The 19,994-nt window shown below is 42.6% G+C and overlaps 6 protein-coding genes and 1 non-coding gene across 12 annotated transcripts; 5 read left to right on the top strand and 2 right to left on the bottom strand.

The window, feature by feature from the left end:
• Positions 1 to 230: 230 nt before the first annotated feature.
• LOC129589803 (uncharacterized) lies at positions 231 to 2,128 on the bottom strand. Of its 3 annotated transcripts, XR_008690658.1 has the most exons (4): positions 1,748 to 2,128; positions 1,408 to 1,518; positions 693 to 1,174; positions 231 to 578 (listed from the first exon to the last, which is right to left on the bottom strand). XR_008690658.1 is itself a non-coding variant. In XM_055484680.1 (3 exons), exons 2-3 carry the CDS (start codon positions 1,149 to 1,151, stop codon positions 444 to 446), a joined length of 594 nt encoding a protein of 197 aa, XP_055340655.1. In that variant the 5' UTR covers positions 1,152 to 1,174; positions 1,408 to 2,128; the 3' UTR covers positions 231 to 443. The 3 variants fall into 3 exon arrangements, 2 of the variants coding, with proteins under 2 accessions (XP_055340655.1, XP_055340656.1); XM_055484680.1 differs by having other exon boundaries at positions 1,408 to 2,128; XM_055484681.1 differs by lacking the exon at positions 1,408 to 1,518.
• Positions 2,129 to 2,485: 357 nt separating this feature from the next.
• Positions 2,486 to 3,936, top strand: LOC129589813 (serine protease inhibitor dipetalogastin-like). Its single transcript, XM_055484693.1, has 4 exons — positions 2,486 to 2,687; positions 2,950 to 3,105; positions 3,221 to 3,355; positions 3,554 to 3,936. The coding sequence occupies exons 1-4, from the start codon at positions 2,621 to 2,623 to the stop codon at positions 3,628 to 3,630; spliced, it is 435 nt and encodes a 144-aa protein (XP_055340668.1). The 5' UTR covers positions 2,486 to 2,620; the 3' UTR covers positions 3,631 to 3,936.
• A 150-nt stretch (positions 3,937 to 4,086) lies between these two features.
• On the top strand, positions 4,087 to 5,423 carry LOC129589760 (allatostatin-A receptor-like). Its single transcript, XM_055484612.1, has 2 exons — positions 4,087 to 5,158; positions 5,253 to 5,423. The coding sequence occupies exons 1-2, from the start codon at positions 4,259 to 4,261 to the stop codon at positions 5,421 to 5,423; spliced, it is 1,071 nt and encodes a 356-aa protein (XP_055340587.1). The 5' UTR covers positions 4,087 to 4,258.
• Positions 5,424 to 5,899: 476 nt separating this feature from the next.
• Trnal-cag (transfer RNA leucine (anticodon CAG)) lies at positions 5,900 to 5,983 on the top strand. The gene has a single exon. It is a non-coding gene; the product is annotated as a tRNA-Leu (tRNA).
• A 366-nt stretch (positions 5,984 to 6,349) lies between these two features.
• LOC129589785 (peroxidase-like) lies at positions 6,350 to 10,148 on the top strand. The gene is made up of 13 exons (XM_055484648.1): positions 6,350 to 6,697; positions 6,871 to 6,970; positions 7,054 to 7,286; positions 7,389 to 7,559; positions 7,649 to 7,828; positions 7,997 to 8,313; positions 8,426 to 8,506; positions 8,590 to 8,780; positions 8,847 to 9,121; positions 9,183 to 9,328; positions 9,405 to 9,573; positions 9,666 to 9,759; positions 9,852 to 10,148. Exons 1-13 carry the CDS (start codon positions 6,484 to 6,486, stop codon positions 9,940 to 9,942), a joined length of 2,262 nt encoding a protein of 753 aa, XP_055340623.1. The 5' UTR covers positions 6,350 to 6,483; the 3' UTR covers positions 9,943 to 10,148.
• A 1,502-nt stretch (positions 10,149 to 11,650) lies between these two features.
• LOC129589830 (alpha-1A adrenergic receptor-like) lies at positions 11,651 to 15,393 on the top strand. Of its 4 annotated transcripts, XM_055484716.1 has the most exons (7): positions 11,651 to 11,722; positions 11,916 to 12,960; positions 13,163 to 13,338; positions 13,841 to 13,974; positions 14,211 to 14,343; positions 14,492 to 14,809; positions 14,896 to 15,393. In XM_055484716.1, the coding sequence occupies exons 2-4, from the start codon at positions 12,055 to 12,057 to the stop codon at positions 13,947 to 13,949; spliced, it is 1,191 nt and encodes a 396-aa protein (XP_055340691.1). In that variant the 5' UTR covers positions 11,651 to 11,722; positions 11,916 to 12,054; the 3' UTR covers positions 13,950 to 13,974; positions 14,211 to 14,343; positions 14,492 to 14,809; positions 14,896 to 15,393. The 4 variants fall into 4 exon arrangements, with proteins under 4 accessions (XP_055340691.1, XP_055340689.1, XP_055340690.1 ...); XM_055484714.1 differs by having other exon boundaries at positions 11,670 to 12,960; XM_055484715.1 differs by having other exon boundaries at positions 11,670 to 12,960; positions 13,841 to 13,978.
• A 987-nt stretch (positions 15,394 to 16,380) lies between these two features.
• Positions 16,381 to 18,616, bottom strand: LOC129589759 (alpha-2B adrenergic receptor-like). The gene is made up of 2 exons (XM_055484611.1): positions 18,577 to 18,616; positions 16,381 to 17,315 (listed from the first exon to the last, which is right to left on the bottom strand). The coding sequence occupies exons 1-2, from the start codon at positions 18,614 to 18,616 to the stop codon at positions 16,381 to 16,383; spliced, it is 975 nt and encodes a 324-aa protein (XP_055340586.1).
• Between the last annotated feature and the right edge of the window lie 1,378 nt (positions 18,617 to 19,994).

Below are 19,994 nucleotides of genomic sequence, written 5' to 3'. Positions count from 1 at the left end.
CACTGCTCATGATTCGTTCCCGAGATGAGAAGACGTTTATCATATCCAATTACTCCAGATTTGTTGGAAGAGTGCAGGAGATTATATACGAGTACTGCACAATGTCTGATTCAGCTATTTAAATACCGTACCTGCAAGTTAAAAGAAATTCAAAATCGGAAAGGTTTTAAGTATAATAAAATTCTAAAAAAATTGTGAGAAAATTGAATCTCCTTACGGATTAGGGAACAATTTATTCTCAACATATGATCAGTTGCTAATCATCAGTGATCCCCACAATAAGTAGCCCAAGACAATCCAAATTAATAATGCTGTAAGACGAGGTACTTGTACGGTTTTATCTACCCAAGCATTGTTGTATCATTAAAAATAGCGCTTCGGCTGTAATTACAAATAAATTACGACCGCTTAAAAAAGCTCAAAAGTGCGTTCTGTTTCCTCAATTAACGGTTTTCAGTTGGGGCTCTTATGGCAGCCTTTTTGCATCCCATAAATTTGTAACACCGCATGCCTTTGCTGCTCCTCCAGATTTCGTATAATCCATTCCGGTAATCATTATTCATGACCAGGTAGATTACCTATAGCAAATTAAATAAGTGAAACTTTAAGAATCGGTTGGTTAGTTTTACCGTCTACCCGGACTGTATTTAATTTTATGATGCATATAAGTACATACAACAAAAAACACATACCGGCACAGTGGCATAGCCAACAGCTAACAAACTCCGAAAATAGAGCTGCATCAACGGCGCCATATTATACAGCTGCGGATTCAAACCGGAGGTCATGGGCGCCGGAAGAAAGCAGGCCATATACCAGATATTCGAGCAAAACAACATTCTGGCAACTTTAAGTCTTTTCTGCCGCTGTTGCGATCCTGGCTGGGAAGTTGCAGCATGCGACGGGGCAACCAGATTCTTCCCGGCAACAAATTTACGTAGTAAAATCGTAGTAAAAATGCATAGATAAATGGAACCTTCGAGAGCCAGAGGAAACACCACGCTGATGAAGACAATGAGCGGCTGCACCACGGCACTGGTGACCTTTGCTCCACACGTGCCCCAGGGCTCCGTGGCCTCGTACGAACCACCAATCCCGGCGGTCACCAGCGAATTGCAGACTAACGCGATGGACCAGCCAATCAGGATCATCCACAGCACAGCCGTCTTATCGGCTGCAACCAGAACGTTGTCGTGTGTATGATAAACTGATATGGATAACCAGACTGTTGGACAACACTCCGAAAACATTAATCACCATCATTATATTGAACCACATGCTGAACCAGGGGGCATACGATTGCCAGAGTGGAACAGCTGATTTGGTGATATTCGAACAATTCATAGCGCTTGCAAGTTATTATTAGAATTATAAGGGTCTCTAAATATCTTGATGGAAAATAATTACGTAAAATCACAAACAAACGCTTTCGGTTAGGCTGTCGTGCTGATTCGACTAGTCCGGGTTCGAGGATTGTGTCATGAAGAAGGGGCTTGGGATAACTGGCTTACCATAAAACTTCAAAAGCATTAACACACTATGGTATAGCACAACGATATTTTCGTATAATTTACCGAGTAGTGTTACAAGGCACAAAGCGTCAGTTAATTGCATTTAGGTAATTACATGCACGTGAATTTTCAGTCACTGTACTAGGTACGCAAAGGTGAAACCCGAAACTGATTGGACTACTCGCATTACTATAGCATGCTCCTGCCAATGCGCCTCGTTCCTGGATGAACGTCACCTGTTGTCTTAGTTGTTTGTGTAGATCGAAGCACAGATTCAAGAAACCTTAATTAACCAATGAGCCAGACAAATCAATATTAATGCAATTACACGTCGTGCCATTGCATTATACATTACTGATTACATTCCATGGATTCCAGACAACAAACGGAATTTTGGTCATAATAAAAATAAAGTCTTCGTGAATTTGCGATATTATTTCGCCGAGAGCAAAACACTAACTTATAACAAGTAAAAAACGGTTTTACTTGTTTTACAAGTTTTTTACTTGGATTTTTGTAATCAAGTAAAACATAAATTTACAAGTTTAGACAAAATATGGAGGTTTGTCGCCGTTTTCCGCGACGTACATACGCAGTTAAGCTGTAATGTTTTTAGACTCTGATTTGGTGTTATGGCAGTTCGAACTTCGACAGCTGTTTGTCGACATATTAATCGTATAACGAATCTTTTGAGCCATGAACTTAAGTATAAAGCGATCTTGGTGTTGTTAGAGGTTGCGGGCATCGTTAGTCTTCTACTTTACACATTTATTTCATGGTCGTTGCCGATGAGAGAAGTGTACTTACCGGTCTACACCCAACGCAAAAACCTTTTTTGGTAGCGACAGCTGGCTAACTTGTAAAGCGTTGATATAGCATAACAGTTTATACATTAGCGGAAATGCGGCTTTTCCTCGGAAACCATTTTATCTGTAGTAGCAATCGAAAAATCAATAGTGCTCGTATGCGCTAGTAAATTTATCAGAGGCCGAAAGAAACTATTCCCGCAGTATCACGTTATACAGACTGTACATGTAACATTGTACGTTTGATGTATTCCTTTATTTCCACTGCTTCAACGCTTTTATACTCAGTCAACGATTTCTAAAATGTCTAAAAACCTTATTCTTCTGTCGGGTGGTAGCGTAATACTACATGCACTTTACATATCAACAGGTACTTTGCAGCATTTGGTATCACGCTTGGTGAGAGCAGAGAAAACAGGATTAATGAAAGTTTTTTGTAAGACGCATTAAACGATGCATGTTGTGTAGAGAAACGAATATTCGATCGTACCAGTTAAAACATTTTGCCGAAGCCTCATGGCATGGCAAAGGTTTCTTTTAATGAAAATCGGAAAATGTAGGGATATCACTTTTGCGTTGGTGTACCACATCTCTGTCTATTCGATGAAAGCACCACTGATGGCTGTTCGTAGTTGTGCAACATAGTGCTCGTGTCTGTGCTGAGCAATCCGCTCTGGATCCAAATGCTACCGAAAGTCCAACCTGTGGCTGTCCCATGAAACTGGAACCGGTATGTGGCACGGACGGCAAAACCTACCGAAATAACTGTTCGGCTTTGGAATGTCGAGGCAAGTATCGTGACACCATCGCATCTACCACAGATCAATACAGAAATTCTGAGGCAGTGCCGATTTCTGACTACAGCAATAAGTGGTGCCTAGTACAACTGGATCTGTTTCATAGGAACCAAAATAGCGTATTCTGGCGAGTGTACTCAAAGGAGAATTGGTCCAGCGTGTGCCTGCTCACACCAATACGATCCGGTATGCGGAAGCGATGGGAAAACCCACAGAAACATATGCGAACTACAGTGCGCAGGTTTGTACAAATACCATAACTATTTGGAAAAAACTGGATTGCGTAGTTGTGACTTGACTCACTCGAGAGCAGGAAAGCATTGTTGTAGTATGACAGTTTATACGATATCTCGACAGATGTCAATACATAAAGTAAAAGTATGTTGCCGATGTACCTAAGAAATACTCGTTAACTGATGAGATCGATGTGTTGTTCTAGGCGTTCAGTTGGTGACATCTGATCACTGCCGTTCGGAAATCATCGATTCAAAGGATTCGCCATTGTACACCGGATGAATACAAAATCCAATTAGTTCAGACACGCATTGCTTTATCAGAGCAAAAGTATAAGCTGATATGACGCGCGCCAGTTTTCTTTCGCGTTGCGCTTTCGGGTTTGTTTCTTTTTAAGCTACAGTTTGTAGGTGGCAGGTACGTACAGAGTACTTGTACTGGTGTACCGCTGTTCCATATTATATTATTTAAAGGTACAGATGTGCGTAGACGACGAACCATCCAGATTAATGTGTACAGCTGATTAATTCTGCGGACGCTCTCTGGCGGCCTTCGCGCTTGTATGGACAAGATGAAAACGACATTGCGCTCGTGTCTGATTGTATTTGAATACACGGTTGCCGGCACGAAAACTACTTACATGTCATAAACAAAAAGTAAATCGGGAACAATAAGAACGTGCTTAATCCCAAATCCTTGATGCGAGCACATATAGGCAACCCAGTCCAAGAAAAATTGAAATGCTGTACTGGTCTACTGGATTTTGGTTTTCAGTACGTCAGTACGGTATTCAAAAAGTCGCCGTTGTCAGTATATCTGTACACTGCGCTTTTGCCTTCGTCGATTCACAAGAACATGAAATTTATTCCTGCGATATTAATTTCCTGGATATTTGACGAAGAGCCAAATAATGGAGATCGGGCAAAATAATTCTAATCTGACGTTATATGACCGCTCCATGTGGATTGAGTACCATTTCTTTGTCACGTTGTGGTTCGCTGTTATGATGGGACTAAGCGCTGTCGGTGCCGTAGCTAACATCACTCTAACTATCACCATTCTGTCGTCGGAGAAATTACGCTCAGGATGCGGCGTTTTAATCGCTCATTTACTATTGGTCAGTGCCACGTTATGCGCTGTCCATCTTCCGCTTTTAACTGTGACAACGTACTATATGGCTCCTAAGCAGCCACTAGGCATAACCTTCTGCCGGGTAACAGTACTGTTCTACTTCTCCACCCTGTACGTCGTTAATTGGACGGCCATGTTAATCAGTATTAATCGCTTTGTGGCGATTGTGTATCCGTACAAGTACAACGCCCATTTCGCCTCGTACAAAGTGGGATTCTCGCTGATTGCGTTGAGCTGGACGGTGGTGTTATGCTGCAACTTTTTAGTGTTTTTTAATCATGGAGGGCGCTTCGAAGCGACCCGCCCCTGGGGCGCCTGTGGCATCACCGTGATTAGGAATTCCATGATCTATCCGATGATCACGGTGATCTGTGTGACCTTCCCCACGGCTCTCGAAGGCGTGATGTACGTGGCAATTTTTGCGACGGTAGGATGGCGCGCGCTTCTGCGTCGGCGGAAGATTCGGCATGTCGTGGAAAGGGCCATTGAACGGCGAAATAGTTTGGTGCAGAAGCGGTACCGCAGTGTCAAGATGTTGTCGGTGTCATATCTGTGGTATTCCGTGTGCTTTATGCCGGCTCCCATTGCCTCCAGTATCTTCCCCCACGTGTACAGCTCATCACCGCTGCTGCAGCTGTTCCTGAGGGTGCTTTTATTGTGCGGATACACAACCATACCGGTACATACTTTCTCATTTCTGTAGCATGCACACCGAATACAGTATCTCTACTTGTACTAGGTATGCAGTGTGCAATAACGTTTTGTGTTTACAGTTTATTTATCTGGCTTTAAGCAATGATTATCGATCAAGATTTGTGCAGCTGTACCATTCCATATCCCACTTCCGGTCTCCACAGCCACCAACTTTCCCGTGCACACAAGAAATTTTTACAATTTCAAAACATGTTCATGCCAAAAACCAGCCAAATGAAATGTTTTATTGAGATTAATTGAGTTACATTTGTTGAATGCGTAAAGGACATAACATGCGAAAGCTGGCCTTTTTACGCATGAATGCTACATTACTTCGGTGAATAAACATCTTACGAGTTGACTATGCATAGAATTTTATGTACTTCTAGCTAGCGCCGTGTTGCTTGGTAATGTATAATCGGGTGTGTTGTTATTACCCGCAGTATTTATGCAGCTAACTATATTTATTATTAATTTTGGTATTTTGTACGTACTTTATACAGGTTTATAACAATTATTAGAGATTTCATAACTTCGTAGTGTGATACAGTAGTTTGTACACTACGACGCTTCTGCAGAGTTTAAAATAAACTGGGTAATCTGCGGCAGTGCAGTACTCATTGCGTAAGTTAGCGCGACGGGGGTAAGAGCACGAATACACTGATAAACAGCTGAATCACCGATTGCCACAGCTTGTTTGTTCAATAGGCAATCGAACATCAGTTAAGACGATGTGGCCGAGCGGTCTAAGGCGCTGGTTTCAGGTACCAGTCTACTTCGGTAGGCGTGGGTTCAAATCCCACCGTCGTCAACTTTTTTTCTTTTTTGGTTTCTAATAATTGTTTTTTCGGTTCATATTCTTATTAAGCCAGAGTAAAAGTAAATAACAAAACTCTTTTTGAACGAAAACCAGTCAAAAACCCATCAAAAACCAGTCAGTGGCTGCTTAGGACAACATCACCCGGCTAACGAACATTAGTATCGAAAATTCAATAACAGCGTGCTTCGTCACGTTCAACATATTAATGAGCTCCAGTCAGTTTCTGACCGGCTTGATAAGATTGGCCACTATTGTCACATTAAAATAAAAGAAACAAAATCACCAAATCGGTTACCGATTAGCAAAACGATAAATCACTCTTATCTGGGATATTTTTGTCAGAGTCCACAAGAAAACTTGATTTTGTTAACGTCCAGTTGTTTACTAGCACAGTAAACTGACGGATGGGATTCTGCCATCCGTTTTCGTGTTTACAGTACTATCACAGCTTTGTGGCTTCTTTATACTAATATTTATTTTTCCTGCTAATCATGGATCGCCTTGTTGTCGTATTGTTTTGCGGTTTATTGGCTGGCACACGCGCCCATGCGGAGCTGAAGCAGGCACGAATCGCTCCAGTTCCGGATTATACGGTCAATTTTGCTGCCAACGGTATTCCCGATCAGCAGATGATGCTATCGGCTCTGCAAATTTCATATAAAGATGCGTATGAAGAGTTAAATGGTGGTCCACCCATTAACGCATGTAAGAAGTTTTTGTTGTACAAAGCGTTAGATCAAGCTGTGAACTGTAATGACCAAATCGCGGTCTGAAGAAACGAACGGATAACAGCTAAGCAAAAATTTTCGATTGGTCTGCTTTATATTAAACGCAAGGGTCAATAAATGTAATTTCTTTTTCCAATATTTAATTTTTAGCTAGCATGCTTCCGGCCTTCAGTAAACCAAATGAAGAGAGCATGAAAACGTCCCTGACCGGCCTCCGGAACAGTTTCGCGTTGGAAACTACACGAAACTGGTACGAAGATGAAACTGTCTTATTACATTTTGTCGTCATCTTTTCTGGGCTTGCTGTTATTCGAGGGCGATTTATTTGTTTAGGCTTGCTAACGGGAATACGCTAACAACGGACGAAAAGGGTCACTGCATACCGCTGGCCGGGTTCTGCAAACCCAGTAAAGTTTGCCCCGCTATCGAAGCACACCCCAATGCGAAATGCAGCAAAACTAAAGCTTTCCGCAATGAAGACGGATCGTGCAATGATCTGGGCGTGCCGAATCTGGGAATGGCCGGCACGACACAGCAGCGATTGGTCGCTAACAGATATGCAGACGGTAACAACTAACCAGAAACGGAGCATAGACTTGTCGTTCCTTATACTTTGTGGAACACTACTTAGTTCACTAAAGTTAGTGTAACTTATCTCTTTATCCCAGGCTGCGACTTGGCCAGACGGTACAGTCTCCGAGAAACCAGCAAATGCTCACCGCTGCCCAGTGCGCGGGCCGTTAGCAGCACACTGAGCCAGTCGGTGCGGACAGCCGACAAAACCATCTCGCTGCTGCTGACAACATTCGGACAGTTTCTTGACCATGATTTGACCCTAAGTAAATGATACCTATTATGTATAGAAGTATAGTGATTTCTTTGCAACTGAATGAAAAGTATTCCGACACTACATAGATTTGTTATGCAGCACCGATGTTTATGCGAAAAAACTACGGCAAGCCGGCATTGCCATTATGCTGTCCGTTCCATACGTCTCGGGAGTGTCTGGCCATTGCGGTTTCCGATTATGATCCATTTTATTCGGATTATGGTGTGACATGCCTGAATTTTGCTCGATCAGTCGGAACTACAACTGATCCTGCATGCGGTAAACAATCTTCTGATCAGTGACAGAAGTTTATTACAAAATCATATTTCATAATATGTACAGTCAGAAAAGTGTCGCTTCGTATTTCTGGTAGGTACCGCTCTAAAATTAAATTATTAAAAGACAATGCGTAACACATTCTTAGTAACCCCGCGTATTTCGGTTCAGGTCTGGGCGTGCGTTTACAAATAAATCAAAATTCCCACTGGCTGGACGGATCCAATATCTATGGTTCCGGTGGCAAGGAATCGACCATGTTGCGAAAGTTTGACAGTGGAGAGATGCTGATTAGCTATCCGTACGATGCTAGTCGCAAGCGGCGGTCTCTCAAGGATACACCCGACACGTTTCTGCCCATGCAGGACGACGACGCCTGCCAGGAAAACCCCCACACCACCAACGCCCCGTGCGAGGACGGCCAGTGCTGTGTTATGGCAGGAGACCCGCGAGCCGGGGAACAACCAGCGCTTTCCGCGATGCACACTGTAACGCTTCAACTTTCCATTTCTTACACAGAATATTCTTATTCAACTTGTAGACGATACAAATCTAAATTACGTAAACATAAAACTCGTTAAACGACTATGGCCGTTGCAGCTGTGGATACGTCATCATAACAGAATCGCAGATCTTATTTCGGAGCAGTATGCAGATTTTGATGATGAAAAGGTGTTTCAGGTAAAAAGCTGTAAATACAGGTTAACAGCCTAATGCTAAATAGCGCAACAGTCTAATGCGAGTTTTAAAAAGCGCAATTTTAGGCAGCGCGGCGAATTGTCACCGCACAATACCAGCATATTGTGTTTAATGAATTCCTTCCGCTAATCCTGGGAAAACGTCGAATGGCCTTATACGAGCTGTCAGTATTAAACGGAACTCATTACCTTCCGGCAAAACAGTATCATCCCGGATTTGGCAAGGTTATCCTGGAATATTCAACTGCCGCGGGCCGGTAAACGTGTAACTGTTGCACATCGCCCTCGTTTTCCAGTTCAGTGATGATGACTCAACTTTGTAGATTTGGACACTCACTGCTGCACGATAATATCTACAAACAAAGCTCATCGGGCGATGTCAGCAGCGACCCATTGTCCGACAACTTAAATAACATCGGTTTAGCCATATCCGACAGCGACGACGTTGGCGCTCTGCTGAAAGGTCACTGTACGCATGCAGCTTTGAAAATGGATCAGCAGATAACCGGCGAAGTGCAGAATAAACTGTTCAAGAAGCCTAGTGCGCCATACGGTGGAGATCTATTTGCGACGAATATCCAACGCGGGCGCGATCATGGTGAGTCGGTTACAGCATGGACTTGTCCAGAGAATCGACTGAGTAGTGGAAATTCTTTTAGGCATAGGAACGTACTACGATCTCCGCTCATACTGTTTGGGAGATATCAGCGTGGATCCTTCATGGGATTCTCCGGTGTGGGATGGCGTCTTTAACGGAGATTCACTGAAAACTATAAAGTCTCTGTACATTTCTCCAATGGATGTGGTAAGCAAATAGTTGTATCGGTGTGTATGAAACCGTTGGGCCAGGTGGGGTTCTAGCAAACTTCGATGCTGTTTAGGACCTTTTTGCTGGAGGCATTTCTGAGAAGCCTGATCCAGAATATGGTGGACTGCTCGGACCAACATTTTCCTGCATCATAGCGAAGCAGTTTCAGCATACCAAATTTGGTGACAGATTCTGGTATGAGTTTGAAAATACCGTCAATGGAAAATCACAATTTACGGGAGGTAAGTAAGTACAGGCGTAGTACAATACCGGCGACAAGTTAGAATGTTTCCGTTGTGCGAGTATATGCGTAACTTTTGGTATGTTTTTGTAGCTCAATTAGCCCAGATTCGTAAGACATCTTTGGCTAGACTAATGTGCGATTTGACTGCCGTTGACACAATTCAGAGGGAAGTCCTGAAACTGAGGTAAACACAGAGCCTTAAACCTAGCTACTGTAGATATCTCTCCAGTCTTATTCTGTTTCCTTGTTTAACGCTGGATAATTTTTATTTTGCAGCAAAGAGTCAGTTGAATGTGATGATCCAGATTTTATGAAAGAGACTGACGTAAATTATGCCTTACTCATAAAGAACTTAACTGAAGAATAACTATACCTAAGCGGCACCAGAATGCCGACAAAAATCTTTGTTGCAACGGAAAAGCAAAATCCGAATCTGAACTGGTAGGAAATTATGTTGCACTATTTGAAACACTTTATGGTCCTTCGCTTGATTAGAGAAAAATTTAAAAAAACCATCGTCTGTTGGGCTGATCTGTATAAGCATCCGTTAAGCGTAAATCGTCTTTCTGGGCCGGCTTAGATAACTTCCCTGGATCGATATCGATTAGTACTGTACGTATTATACATATCGATCAAAATAACAAAAAAATCGATTATTCTGGTTAGAAGAATCTAATACAATAATTATCAGCTCAGCAATATATGAAGGTTTTGACTGTCGACCGTTAGAGGAGACACTAGAAACGTTACTAATTCATGGTCATACTTCGTGGCTTCTGATTTACAAAGCCTCCGCTTTTGTCGGGGATCCTGGCGATCCGCACACGCACCAAGTTCATTTCCGGCCTTCTCAACACTCTACGAGTAGACTTACTGTCTATACCCTAGACAATTTGATAAATAAAACCAGATAATGCCGTTGTAAAAAAAACGCTAAATCACGATGCAGACCTGCGGTAAAAATGCGTTTAATGCAAACTGCGTTTAATTTCATTTCGATTCACTGTTTATTGACGTGGGTAGGAGGATGTACCCACATCGTACGTCCAGATGCCTCTAAGATGTCCGCCTTTCACCTGTAAATACGAGCCGCCATGTTATTATCTAGTCATCCCTCTACCTGTGATTGGTCGTACGATAAATCCCTAGCGATGTATGCCGTGTACTTCTACTAGTCTATATAAGCTCGAGTGATGCCTAATATCGGAGGCAGTCAGGAATTAGTCTCTCGATTTCTGACATTCTTACTTTTCTGACTCCTATGTGTCGAGGAAATACTTGTGAATTAAAATAAAGGGCAGTATGTTCTAAAGGCTACGACTGGCGTTCATAATCGACCTTTCGGATTATAGCGTAGTCAGCCGCAGTATACTCGCGTCACAATTGACTTTCACCTTGATCTGATCCTTGTATTACCCGAGACCAGAAGTGAGAAGTAAGGTATTCGTTCGTCTGTTCGTGTGGCTCGCAGGGCTCCTGATAGGGATTCCTGGTTCCTGTGTTCCGGTTCTTATCTCCATAGTTCCTCCAAGTTGTTTTCGCCATACCAGTTTGAGAGAGAAGAGTGCTCATACCGCTCAGCGTGGCAGGGAAGTGGTTACTCGACGTATCGATCATGTAACACGACATTATCATGGTGAAAAATTTATAAAAAATTCATTTAAACGATGCCGGTTGCTGCGTTAAAGAAAAGGAGTGTTGCACAAATGTCCAGCATTGGATAATCTTTCGCCGCCGACTTAATATTTACTAAATAAATCACTGGGGAGCCTGCTTTGATTTATCGAGAGCTGTGCGGATGTTTACTCTGCGTTTGCCAGCGGAATTGGCTGCATACCGTCTTGTGTAGATTATGCAAAACATCACACACTCCAGTGGTGTTATACGATACGGTACCATCCTTTCTGACAGTTTCTGTTACCTAATATTGTTTGAACCCGGCAAGCGCATAGGAGGAGGATGACGTCACACTGTTCGCTCAAGATGTTTTCTATTGATTATAGCTTAAAATCAAAGATTAAACTGTTTTCCCTTTGGAAATGAAAGCGAAAGGAGGATCTTTGCCGTAGGACAATCGCGAGCATACCAAAATGAAACCACTTACAGTATACTGGTTGTCGCTGAGAGTCTCCGTAATCGCGTAAAAGGTGAAATGTCGCACCAGTGTACAGACTGTACGGCTGAGAATCCGACAAATTGTTAAATTTAGCTATGATGGGGCATTTTTACCGTATGCCGTTATACACTTTCTCCGCTGAATTTATTTTCAGTTATTTCTTCAATTCTTTATACTGCCGTCATTTATATAAGTCTCAATAATATATTTTGCCTATTTTACAGTTTGTTGGCAGTTTTCATTCCGAGAAATTATTCAGCGCAATTTATAGGCATATTAAATGAATGTGTAGAACAAGGAAAGTGTAGCATGAAAGCAGCAATTTTTTCGTAAAATTGTGAGTGGAATCCACATCTTTCCAGTATGAATTCCTCCAATCTCACCACGTTCAATACGACCGCAACACCGTCCTTATACACCACCTACCGTGTCGGTCTGGCGGTGTGGTTCGGGGCCATGATGACCTTCTGCATCGGTGGCACCATTCTCAATCTGCTGGTCATGTCCATCATTCTCTCAACAGCCAAATTACGCATCGGTTCCGGGATTCTGATCGCCCACCTCCTGGCAGTCCTCACCTCGCACTGTGCCGTCCATCTCTTCCTTATCACCGTCTCCACCTACTGCTACGCACCTTATTATCCACTAAGTACACCTTTCTGTGTCTATACAACGTGGATGTACTACACCTGTATTAACGCGGTCAACTGGTCATCGCTGTTAATCGGCATTAACCGATTCATTGCCATATTCTTCCCCATGAAATATTCAGTCTTGATCCAGAATAAAGTGATTGTTGTGATGATTCTGAGCATCTGGGCAGTGTGTTTCGGCTGCTCCACGCAGATTGTTTACGGTCGTGCCGGTACCTACGGGGTCACGGCGCCATGGGGGACGTGCGGAATTACCAAACCGGATGTGAATTTCGCCATTGTCACCAACGTCAATGTCACGCTGCCGCTGACTATTTTGGGATTATTGTACTTGGGGATTTTTATCGGAGTAGCCGTTAAAAACCGCCTGGATCAGAGGCAAATCCGTGCGGAGCAGAAAACAGTGGTTAAAAAAGGAGATAATGTCCAGACGCGAAGGTTATTTGAGCGGCGATACCGAAGCGCCAAGATTCTCTTTGTGTCGTATCTGTGGTATGTGGCCACGTTAATGCCGGCGCCGATTGCTTTGAGCTTGTATCCCGTTGCTTATGTCAAACTTCCGCTGTTATCACTAATTATTCGAGCTGTGTTCCTGGTTGGATATGCTACAATTCCGGTAGGTTGAGTTACTTCTATTTCAAGTGATTGCGGGTTCGATAAAATCGTCATTTTCGCTAGTCAATATTGTAATTCATTAATTCATATTCATTAATTCATATTGTATCGGTATGTATGAACACTGCTTTGCTACAATATTTGATGATCAAGAATAATAAATACGGTAAATATTATTAATCTGCAACCTGGGCTTCTTATAGCTGATTTTTCTGATGATGAACGCGGAGTACCGTCGCAGATTAAGAAGCATATGCAAAATATTCAACAAATTCCTTGCGAAAGATAAACAGCTCCCGGCTATCAACCAAGAACGATCCGCTGAGTTTGCTACCGTTGTGGCTTTAAGAAGTTCTGTTAAATCTGGCATGAAGTATTAGTATGTGCTTACTACTCTGTATGTCAGAAAAAAACGAGTAGCGTTTGTAATATATTCATTCATGTCTGATCGATAAAATTCATCGAAACTAGATATTATACGGTGAATATTAGCTCCGATCCAAAGCGCATTGCACTTAATAACTATAATTAGGACAAAAATAACCAACTAACCTCATTGAGTTTTCTGTTAGGCGCGATTCAAGTATTACGTAACGCGATTTTTCGTGATTTTGGACCACCCCCCACCCCTTGTAACACCGCATAACAAAATTTTCGACCCCCTAACTGCATACGTAACAGAGAGCCCGACCACCCCCCTATTAAATTTCAATTAAAATATATTAATTTTTTTCGTTTTTTTATGGGGTGTCGGCCCGCAAGTAACAAAAATTTTTGGACCCCCTACCCCATGTAACAAGGCGTAACAAAAACCCATGACCACCCCCCCACCCCTTAGCGTTACGTAATACTTGAATCGCGCCTTATTGCTTAAAAAACAGCTGTAACGTACAGTCAGTCGCTGATACATCTTGCCGCGAATTGCGACCATTGCCGCGCTGGAGATACATGTTACAGCGAAAGCAGTGGCTAGCCGCTAGGATGATCTGAGCGCTCGATTGTAGCGATTTTGCGGGTAGGTACGTCATCCGTGCACTCGTATCGAATGATACTGTATGCATGTACCTTCAGAAACCATGCGTTTTCTGTATATATCGTATACTACAGTCATTGTTTTACAACATGGTTGAAATTGTTTGCCGCAAAACCGACAACAAGCCTTGAAACCGTATATTTTACATGCACGTACAGGTTTTTACTAGGCAGACACATCAGTTATTTCGATTAAAAGAAATTTAATATTAACTGTAGATGGATAAATTCGTGATATGGATGGTCGTGTGTTATGGCACTCTCCTTCTGACAATCCGAGCTCAGAACAATACCTCTCCACCACCCAGCTGCTTTCCGACAACGCCCAACCACTCCGATCTGACTGGAGAAGGTGATCAGCGATTCAGCACATACGGTTTTATTTATTTCTTATAATAGTATTTTTAATACAACAGCAATCTTTAAACGCGATACCAAGAAGGTGGAACCGAACTATCGATAACAATTTGCGTAACTGAGTTCTTGGTACCGCTTTGTAGCGCTGTACAAGCAAGAGCAGAAAGACTATGCCACCTGGATTCAGGCGCTATCTGTTGTGGCTGCAGCGCATCCCAACACCACCATTGGTAACAGCACCGGGGTCTATCTGAGCCGTATACTGCAGTTACAGCAGGGCAGTAGCCTTGTGGTTGCCGTTGCCGCCGGGAATCTGTCTATCACACCGGGAAACTGTCCGGATGTCGCTCTCAACATCGTTAACGCCATCGACACCATTCTGCAGTCTGCCTCCATAAATCCGATTATTGGCTGGAATTGCACATCGCCGTTCACGTGCTGCGACCACTTAGAAGGCGAAGGTATAACGTTACGTCATTTCAGCACCGCTTCTCTCGTTTTACTAATATTAGGCACTGAGCGGTAACAATACGCAAACTAATTGCAGCAAAATATCAGTATATTCTCAACGAGCTGGGACTGACACTGCAAGTTACTTTAGTGGAGGGGAAGAACCACGCATCGGCCGGGAATACTGAGAAATGGCTGCAGAACCTGATCGACTTTTACCATGGATTAACTATTCTACAGACGCTGCTTGGCCAGAAGGACTTTACGACTGCTAACTGGACCATGTCCTGTGTGGCGACCGTTAAAGACGTCGCTCGGACGTTTTCTACAGCGCTAAGTTCATTACAAGATACAAACCCTTACCGGTAATTACTGGCTTTGGTGTTTTGACCGGTCGAATTAGCTAAGTTTGTTTATATACTGTAGTGCGTTTTCACGAAACAAAACTGCGTGATGTGGTGGCCGTTTTAATACATCTTTCAAATCCCATACCAGTATTTGGTCTTTCTACGCGGTGATTAATTATCTGCAATAAATGTCGAAGAATGTTATACATTACAAAAACTTATAATATGTATCTGCTAAAAAGAGATGATCTGCGAAAGTTAATTCGTATAACAAAACTTAATAACCGCGCCATTAGCGCTTAGAAAAATAATCGTTATTAAAAAGATACTGCAAAACAGTAAGAACGAATTCGTAAGCCTAGAAAAAGCATACACTTACAACGTTACAAGTCCTGCATCAACCCTTGTAAATGCGGTTTCGGATAAAGAAACCTCACAGAGCAGTAGGTGCGATACAGATTTTACAGAGCGGTACAGATCGTACATAAGATTTTATAAAATTCAGCAAACTGCCAGAGATATTCACTCACACTCACGGTCAGGCTTGAAAATACGGAAGGTCAAAGGTACAGTAAGCGTGCAGGTCCTCATAGAGCGTGGAACTGTGTCAGCTTGGGATGTACCGAGTGTCAGGCAATTTCGTAGATGGGTAACTCGATCCATCCCGTTTCATACAACGGCTCCCCGACATTTCGTCGACAAACACTTCGTCGACCGACACAAGAAACCTAAGAAACTTAAGAAACCTAAGAAACCTAAGAAACCTAAGAAACCTAAGAAACCTAAGAAACCTAAGAAACCTAAGAAAACCTAAGAAACCTAAGAAACCTAAGAAACCTAAGAAACCTAAAAACCTAAGAAACCTAAGAAACCTAAGAAACCTAAGAAACCTAAGAAACCTAAGAAACCTAAGAAACCTAAGAAACCTAGGAAAACCTAAGAAACCTAAGAAACCTAAAAAACCTAAGAAAACTGAAATGGTTTAGTTAAGCGTTAGTTCGACGTCGTGACGGGTCGACATTGTGTCCATTCGACGTAGTGACGGTCGACGAATTTTCGTCAACGAAATGGCGGGTCACCACGGCTCTCATACAACCATGTGATCTTGTAAAGTGTACTTTAACAAATTTTTACAAAGGCTGTGTGCGTATCCTGCAAACATGAATTAACTATGCCGTAGTCATATTGGTGAGGCTGGGCCATAATTCACGATCCAAAACACTCGTACATCCGTCCTAATCAGCAATTCTTCTCAGACTGAAAAGCAGCATCAGCGGATCAAACACGCCCTGGATAGAGTACAGGAGCATAACGACAGTAAATGTAGTTGTAGAGAAGGGAATTCCAAAGAACAAATAAGCCACAAACATGGCATCAGCTGGCAACCAGCAAATCATCACGCTGATTGCCGTTAGCGTTAGTATCAACGAAGCCTTTACTTCCTTCACCGGGTGCTTACACACAGTTGTGACACTTTGTGCCTCTTGTACTACGGCTGTTTCCGTAGAGTTCACAGGAAGCGTGTTCAGTTCGTAGTTACGCGCGTAGGTCGCTGCTGTTCGTCTGCGCTTTCTCCGCCATATGGCCGCGGTCACATAAACATACGCGAGCATAATCAACAGCAGAGGAGACAGTCGACACATGACGCTTTCCGCACGACTCCATTCTCGCATCACCGCCGTATGCAATCGGCAGCCGTATTCCTTCTCGGGAAGATGATAATACAGCATATCAATGACATAACCAGGTACATCCACAATATGTGCATAGCCGAATCCTAATGCCGATAGCAGAATGGCAATTTTGTATGTGTGCTTCTCTCTATAAGATACCGGATAGGCGACCGCCCAGATTCGGCTGACAGCAATCAGCGCATGTAACATCACTGGTCCGAGACTGATGACAAATTCGAAATAGTTGTAGAAATTACACGCCCAATGTCCCATCCACCAATCGCCGTACAGTTCACTGGCGATTTCCAGTGGCGTGCACATGGAACAGTAAATGACATTCATGATAAACAGACCGACCAGGTAAACACTGAACGGAGTGACCTGCGATGGTGATGTTAAATGGTAGAATCCGACTCCGACGTTAAGGCAGATGGAGAGCAGCATAACGCCGGTTTTTATCACCAGCAAGGGCGTCCAGTTTGCATGGGGGAACTGATCTGTAATGAAACTTCCATTCTCATGTGTAGCATTCATAACGGTTTAATTGCGCCTCTGACCTCCTGAGAAGTTAAGAGTTTATTGTAATACCAGTTTCGGGGTGGTATAATAAGGCTCTGTCTTTACTAGCACAGCAAGCAGATAGAAGTGGAAAGTCTGGTAATACACCAACAAGCCAGTGCAAAATTAATAACGGTGTAAATACTTAATATTTCTTATTAAAGGGCGGAAGCGAAAGAGGGTTTCCTGCAACCCTAAGAAAACGGATGTAACGCAACAGCCTGGCTTCCGCAGTCTCCCACAGAGATGACGGAAGAAACCGGGTACAGCAAAGCAGATTTAATTGATTATTCATGTGAATACTGTCTTTCCACGGCAGTATTTAATACGCTTAAGAAATACAAGCGTCATGGGTAATTATCTCGCAGGATTACTGGTTTTACCATTGCAACAGCAACTACTGTAGGTGGTGGCAATTTTTGTCCTGACGGAAATGTATATCGGAAACTTCCTGAAGGGAACATACTGGAAACATTATTGTATACGTCTCTTCAACACGCGTTAACAACGTAAGAAAATTTTGTTATAATTACGTAATATCCTAATGAGCAAGTGTATTACGTGACAGTGTCACGAGCGTTAAAATTCGCGATAATAATGTACTTGCAGATGGACTGAAATTGTTCGCATGATAAGCTTAGGTACAGATACATGGCGTTAATAATTTACTTACCTACTGAGCTGCCGATACTTTCCAAAATGTTTTTGGAAATTAAAAAAATAATAAAAAAATGTGTTCCCGTTAGCGTGTACGTACAGATCCAGATACATTCGGCGTCATATAGGCGTGTCCGTTGCTCTCAGTCTAAAATTATTGGTAAACCCTACTGTCGGCTTGCCGTTGACCTTTTCAAAAGGTAGTGGTCGTATCGGCATTATACTACTGGTTAACCATGCGACGGGCGTTAATCAAGATTAGGTGTTTTGCTAACTGCTTATAACTCTAATACTGCTTCAGGCTTGTCGCTCATCAGAAAAGCTCTCCAGCGCGAGGTGACATGTAATGAATAACTACTTAGGATCTTTGTATATCTGATTTGCGCGGTATTTCTGTATGATGCATTGTAAGAATTACCAGTATTATACTAGTATTACTGGAATTTTATAGCTTAAGGTTGGCTTAATAATTTAATTGTTATTGCGGTATATAGTTATCTCTCCGGAAAGGTTTCGCGTTTTCATGAAACAATTATAGCGTACCTGGAGCATATTTGCTAATGCGCACATGGTACTCCGACATTGCACAATTTGATACTGCAATATTCATATTGCAGTATTATGATATCCTCTCACAATATGTATAATTAGAGTCGGTTTCGAGAGATACGGCACCTGTGGTAAAGAAAGAATTACCGCTTATACAGTTATATGTAATTTTTTCTCCACTACTGGAGCCCAGGGATGGCTATGTGTAGAATACCGATAGTTACTAACCATAAGTAATGTGAATTCATAACGTGCGCGCTGCACCTCTAGCCCTAGGCGGTTAGGCTGTCTGGTAAATCTGGAATTACATAACGTTGCTACAGCTCACAAAATGCCCTTCCTATTGACCTTCACCTTGTGATCTTTTTTCTAGAATTCACGGGATTTACCGATTGTACCAGAGATACTGGGTAATTTTAAAAAAAACAGATCAGACAAATGCATAATACCTTTAACTATTGTATCAAGATGCTGGTTCAATCAATCAGTCAAAAACAATTTACGCTTTCTCCTTATTGCGTGTCTTTTCCGGTACGTGTCACCGCCACTGCAGCTGTGAATCGTCGTCCGATCTGGCCAGAAGACGATACCATGACGGCATTCTGAAAGAACTGGAATTCACGGTGATGGTGTTATTGGGGGCGGGGCTGATTGCCGCTTTAGGGCGAAGTATGGTCAGAATATCGGATGTTACAGTTAGTGTCATCACTTCGTCTCCATCACGGTACACTCTGGGTGTTTCGACAACAATCAACCGATTGTATTGAGCACCTGCACAGTTCAAGCCACAAGACAAAGTGAGAATCAAATTAACTTACCGTTGTTAAAAAATAATCTTAGAAGTTAGAACTAACACAGTATAGTTGCTACTGACTCATTTTTTGACACTTCTATGTTGATTTCCATAAAAATCTGTTACCGCACCTTACCAGACCGCGAACACGTGTGGCATGCGCGCGAAACGACACGTTAAGCAATAAGTTTGTGACACTAATCAAGAGCGTTTACCTGTTGAGCGTACATCCAAAACCAGCAAAGCCATTACAAGCAACGGAGTGTAGACGGCTTCCATCGCACAACTAACAAATCTTCTGCTTACTACTCAGTCATCCTTGAATTTTCCTGACAATACTAATACTAATTTCATACGCACTGAATGAACTTGTTATTAACTGGGTACTCCTCTAGGTATCTCAAGTTTACTTGTGGCGTGTTGAACCTGCTGATTGTTTGGGTGAAAATGTGGAGGACGATTGCGCCGGCTATGGGAAGAACCAATGAAATTGTGGCAACACTAACCTAGAGCGATTAAGTTACTCGTCCTGCATGTACAAGCACAATGTAGGCATACGTTAAGTGAGGTGTAGCAGCAAATATGCTAGCCGAAGGTTTATATGCAGGCTCTATGGTTG

This window comes from Paramacrobiotus metropolitanus, unplaced genomic scaffold, assembly GCF_019649055.1.
Source record: "Paramacrobiotus metropolitanus isolate TYO unplaced genomic scaffold, Prichtersi_v1.0 Parri_scaffold0000037, whole genome shotgun sequence".
NCBI lineage: Eukaryota > Metazoa > Tardigrada > Eutardigrada > Parachela > Macrobiotidae > Paramacrobiotus > Paramacrobiotus metropolitanus.
The sequence above is the reverse complement of the archived record's forward strand: the minus strand, read 5'-3'. Positions and strand labels throughout refer to the sequence as shown.

What these genes read in the sequence shown, in the direction of transcription:
- LOC129589803 (XM_055484680.1), bottom strand. Translation starts at nt 1,151, where the DNA reads ATGATCCTGATTGGCTGGTCCATCGCGTTAGTCTGCAATTCGCTGGTG. An exon ending in TTGGCTATGCCACTGTGCCG is followed by an intron (nt 579 to 692) that starts GTATGTGTTTTT and finishes AATTTGCTATAG; the next exon opens with GTAATCTACCTGGTCATGAA.
- LOC129589813 (XM_055484693.1), top strand. Translation starts at nt 2,621, where the DNA reads ATGTCTAAAAACCTTATTCTTCTGTCGGGTGGTAGCGTAATACTACAT. An exon ending in TGCACTTTACATATCAACAG is followed by an intron (nt 2,688 to 2,949) that starts GTACTTTGCAGC and finishes GGCTGTTCGTAG; the next exon opens with TTGTGCAACATAGTGCTCGT. An exon ending in ATGCGAACTACAGTGCGCAG is followed by an intron (nt 3,356 to 3,553) that starts GTTTGTACAAAT and finishes GTGTTGTTCTAG; the next exon opens with GCGTTCAGTTGGTGACATCT.
- LOC129589760 (XM_055484612.1), top strand. Translation starts at nt 4,259, where the DNA reads ATGGAGATCGGGCAAAATAATTCTAATCTGACGTTATATGACCGCTCC. An exon ending in GCGGATACACAACCATACCG is followed by an intron (nt 5,159 to 5,252) that starts GTACATACTTTC and finishes TTGTGTTTACAG; the next exon opens with TTTATTTATCTGGCTTTAAG.
- LOC129589785 (XM_055484648.1), top strand. Translation starts at nt 6,484, where the DNA reads ATGGATCGCCTTGTTGTCGTATTGTTTTGCGGTTTATTGGCTGGCACA. An exon ending in CGCTTTCCGCGATGCACACT is followed by an intron (nt 8,314 to 8,425) that starts GTAACGCTTCAA and finishes TGGCCGTTGCAG; the next exon opens with CTGTGGATACGTCATCATAA. An exon ending in ATGATGAAAAGGTGTTTCAG is followed by an intron (nt 8,507 to 8,589) that starts GTAAAAAGCTGT and finishes GCGCAATTTTAG; the next exon opens with GCAGCGCGGCGAATTGTCAC.
- LOC129589830 (XM_055484716.1), top strand. Translation starts at nt 12,055, where the DNA reads ATGAATTCCTCCAATCTCACCACGTTCAATACGACCGCAACACCGTCC. An exon ending in TTGGATATGCTACAATTCCG is followed by an intron (nt 12,961 to 13,162) that starts GTAGGTTGAGTT and finishes GGCTTCTTATAG; the next exon opens with CTGATTTTTCTGATGATGAA. An exon ending in AAATCTGGCATGAAGTATTA is followed by an intron (nt 13,339 to 13,840) that starts GTATGTGCTTAC and finishes CTTAAAAAACAG; the next exon opens with CTGTAACGTACAGTCAGTCG.
- LOC129589759 (XM_055484611.1), bottom strand. Translation starts at nt 18,616, where the DNA reads ATGTCGGAGTACCATGTGCGCATTAGCAAATATGCTCCAG. An exon ending in CATTAGCAAATATGCTCCAG is followed by an intron (nt 17,316 to 18,576) that starts GTACGCTATAAT and finishes GTTTCATTACAG; the next exon opens with ATCAGTTCCCCCATGCAAAC.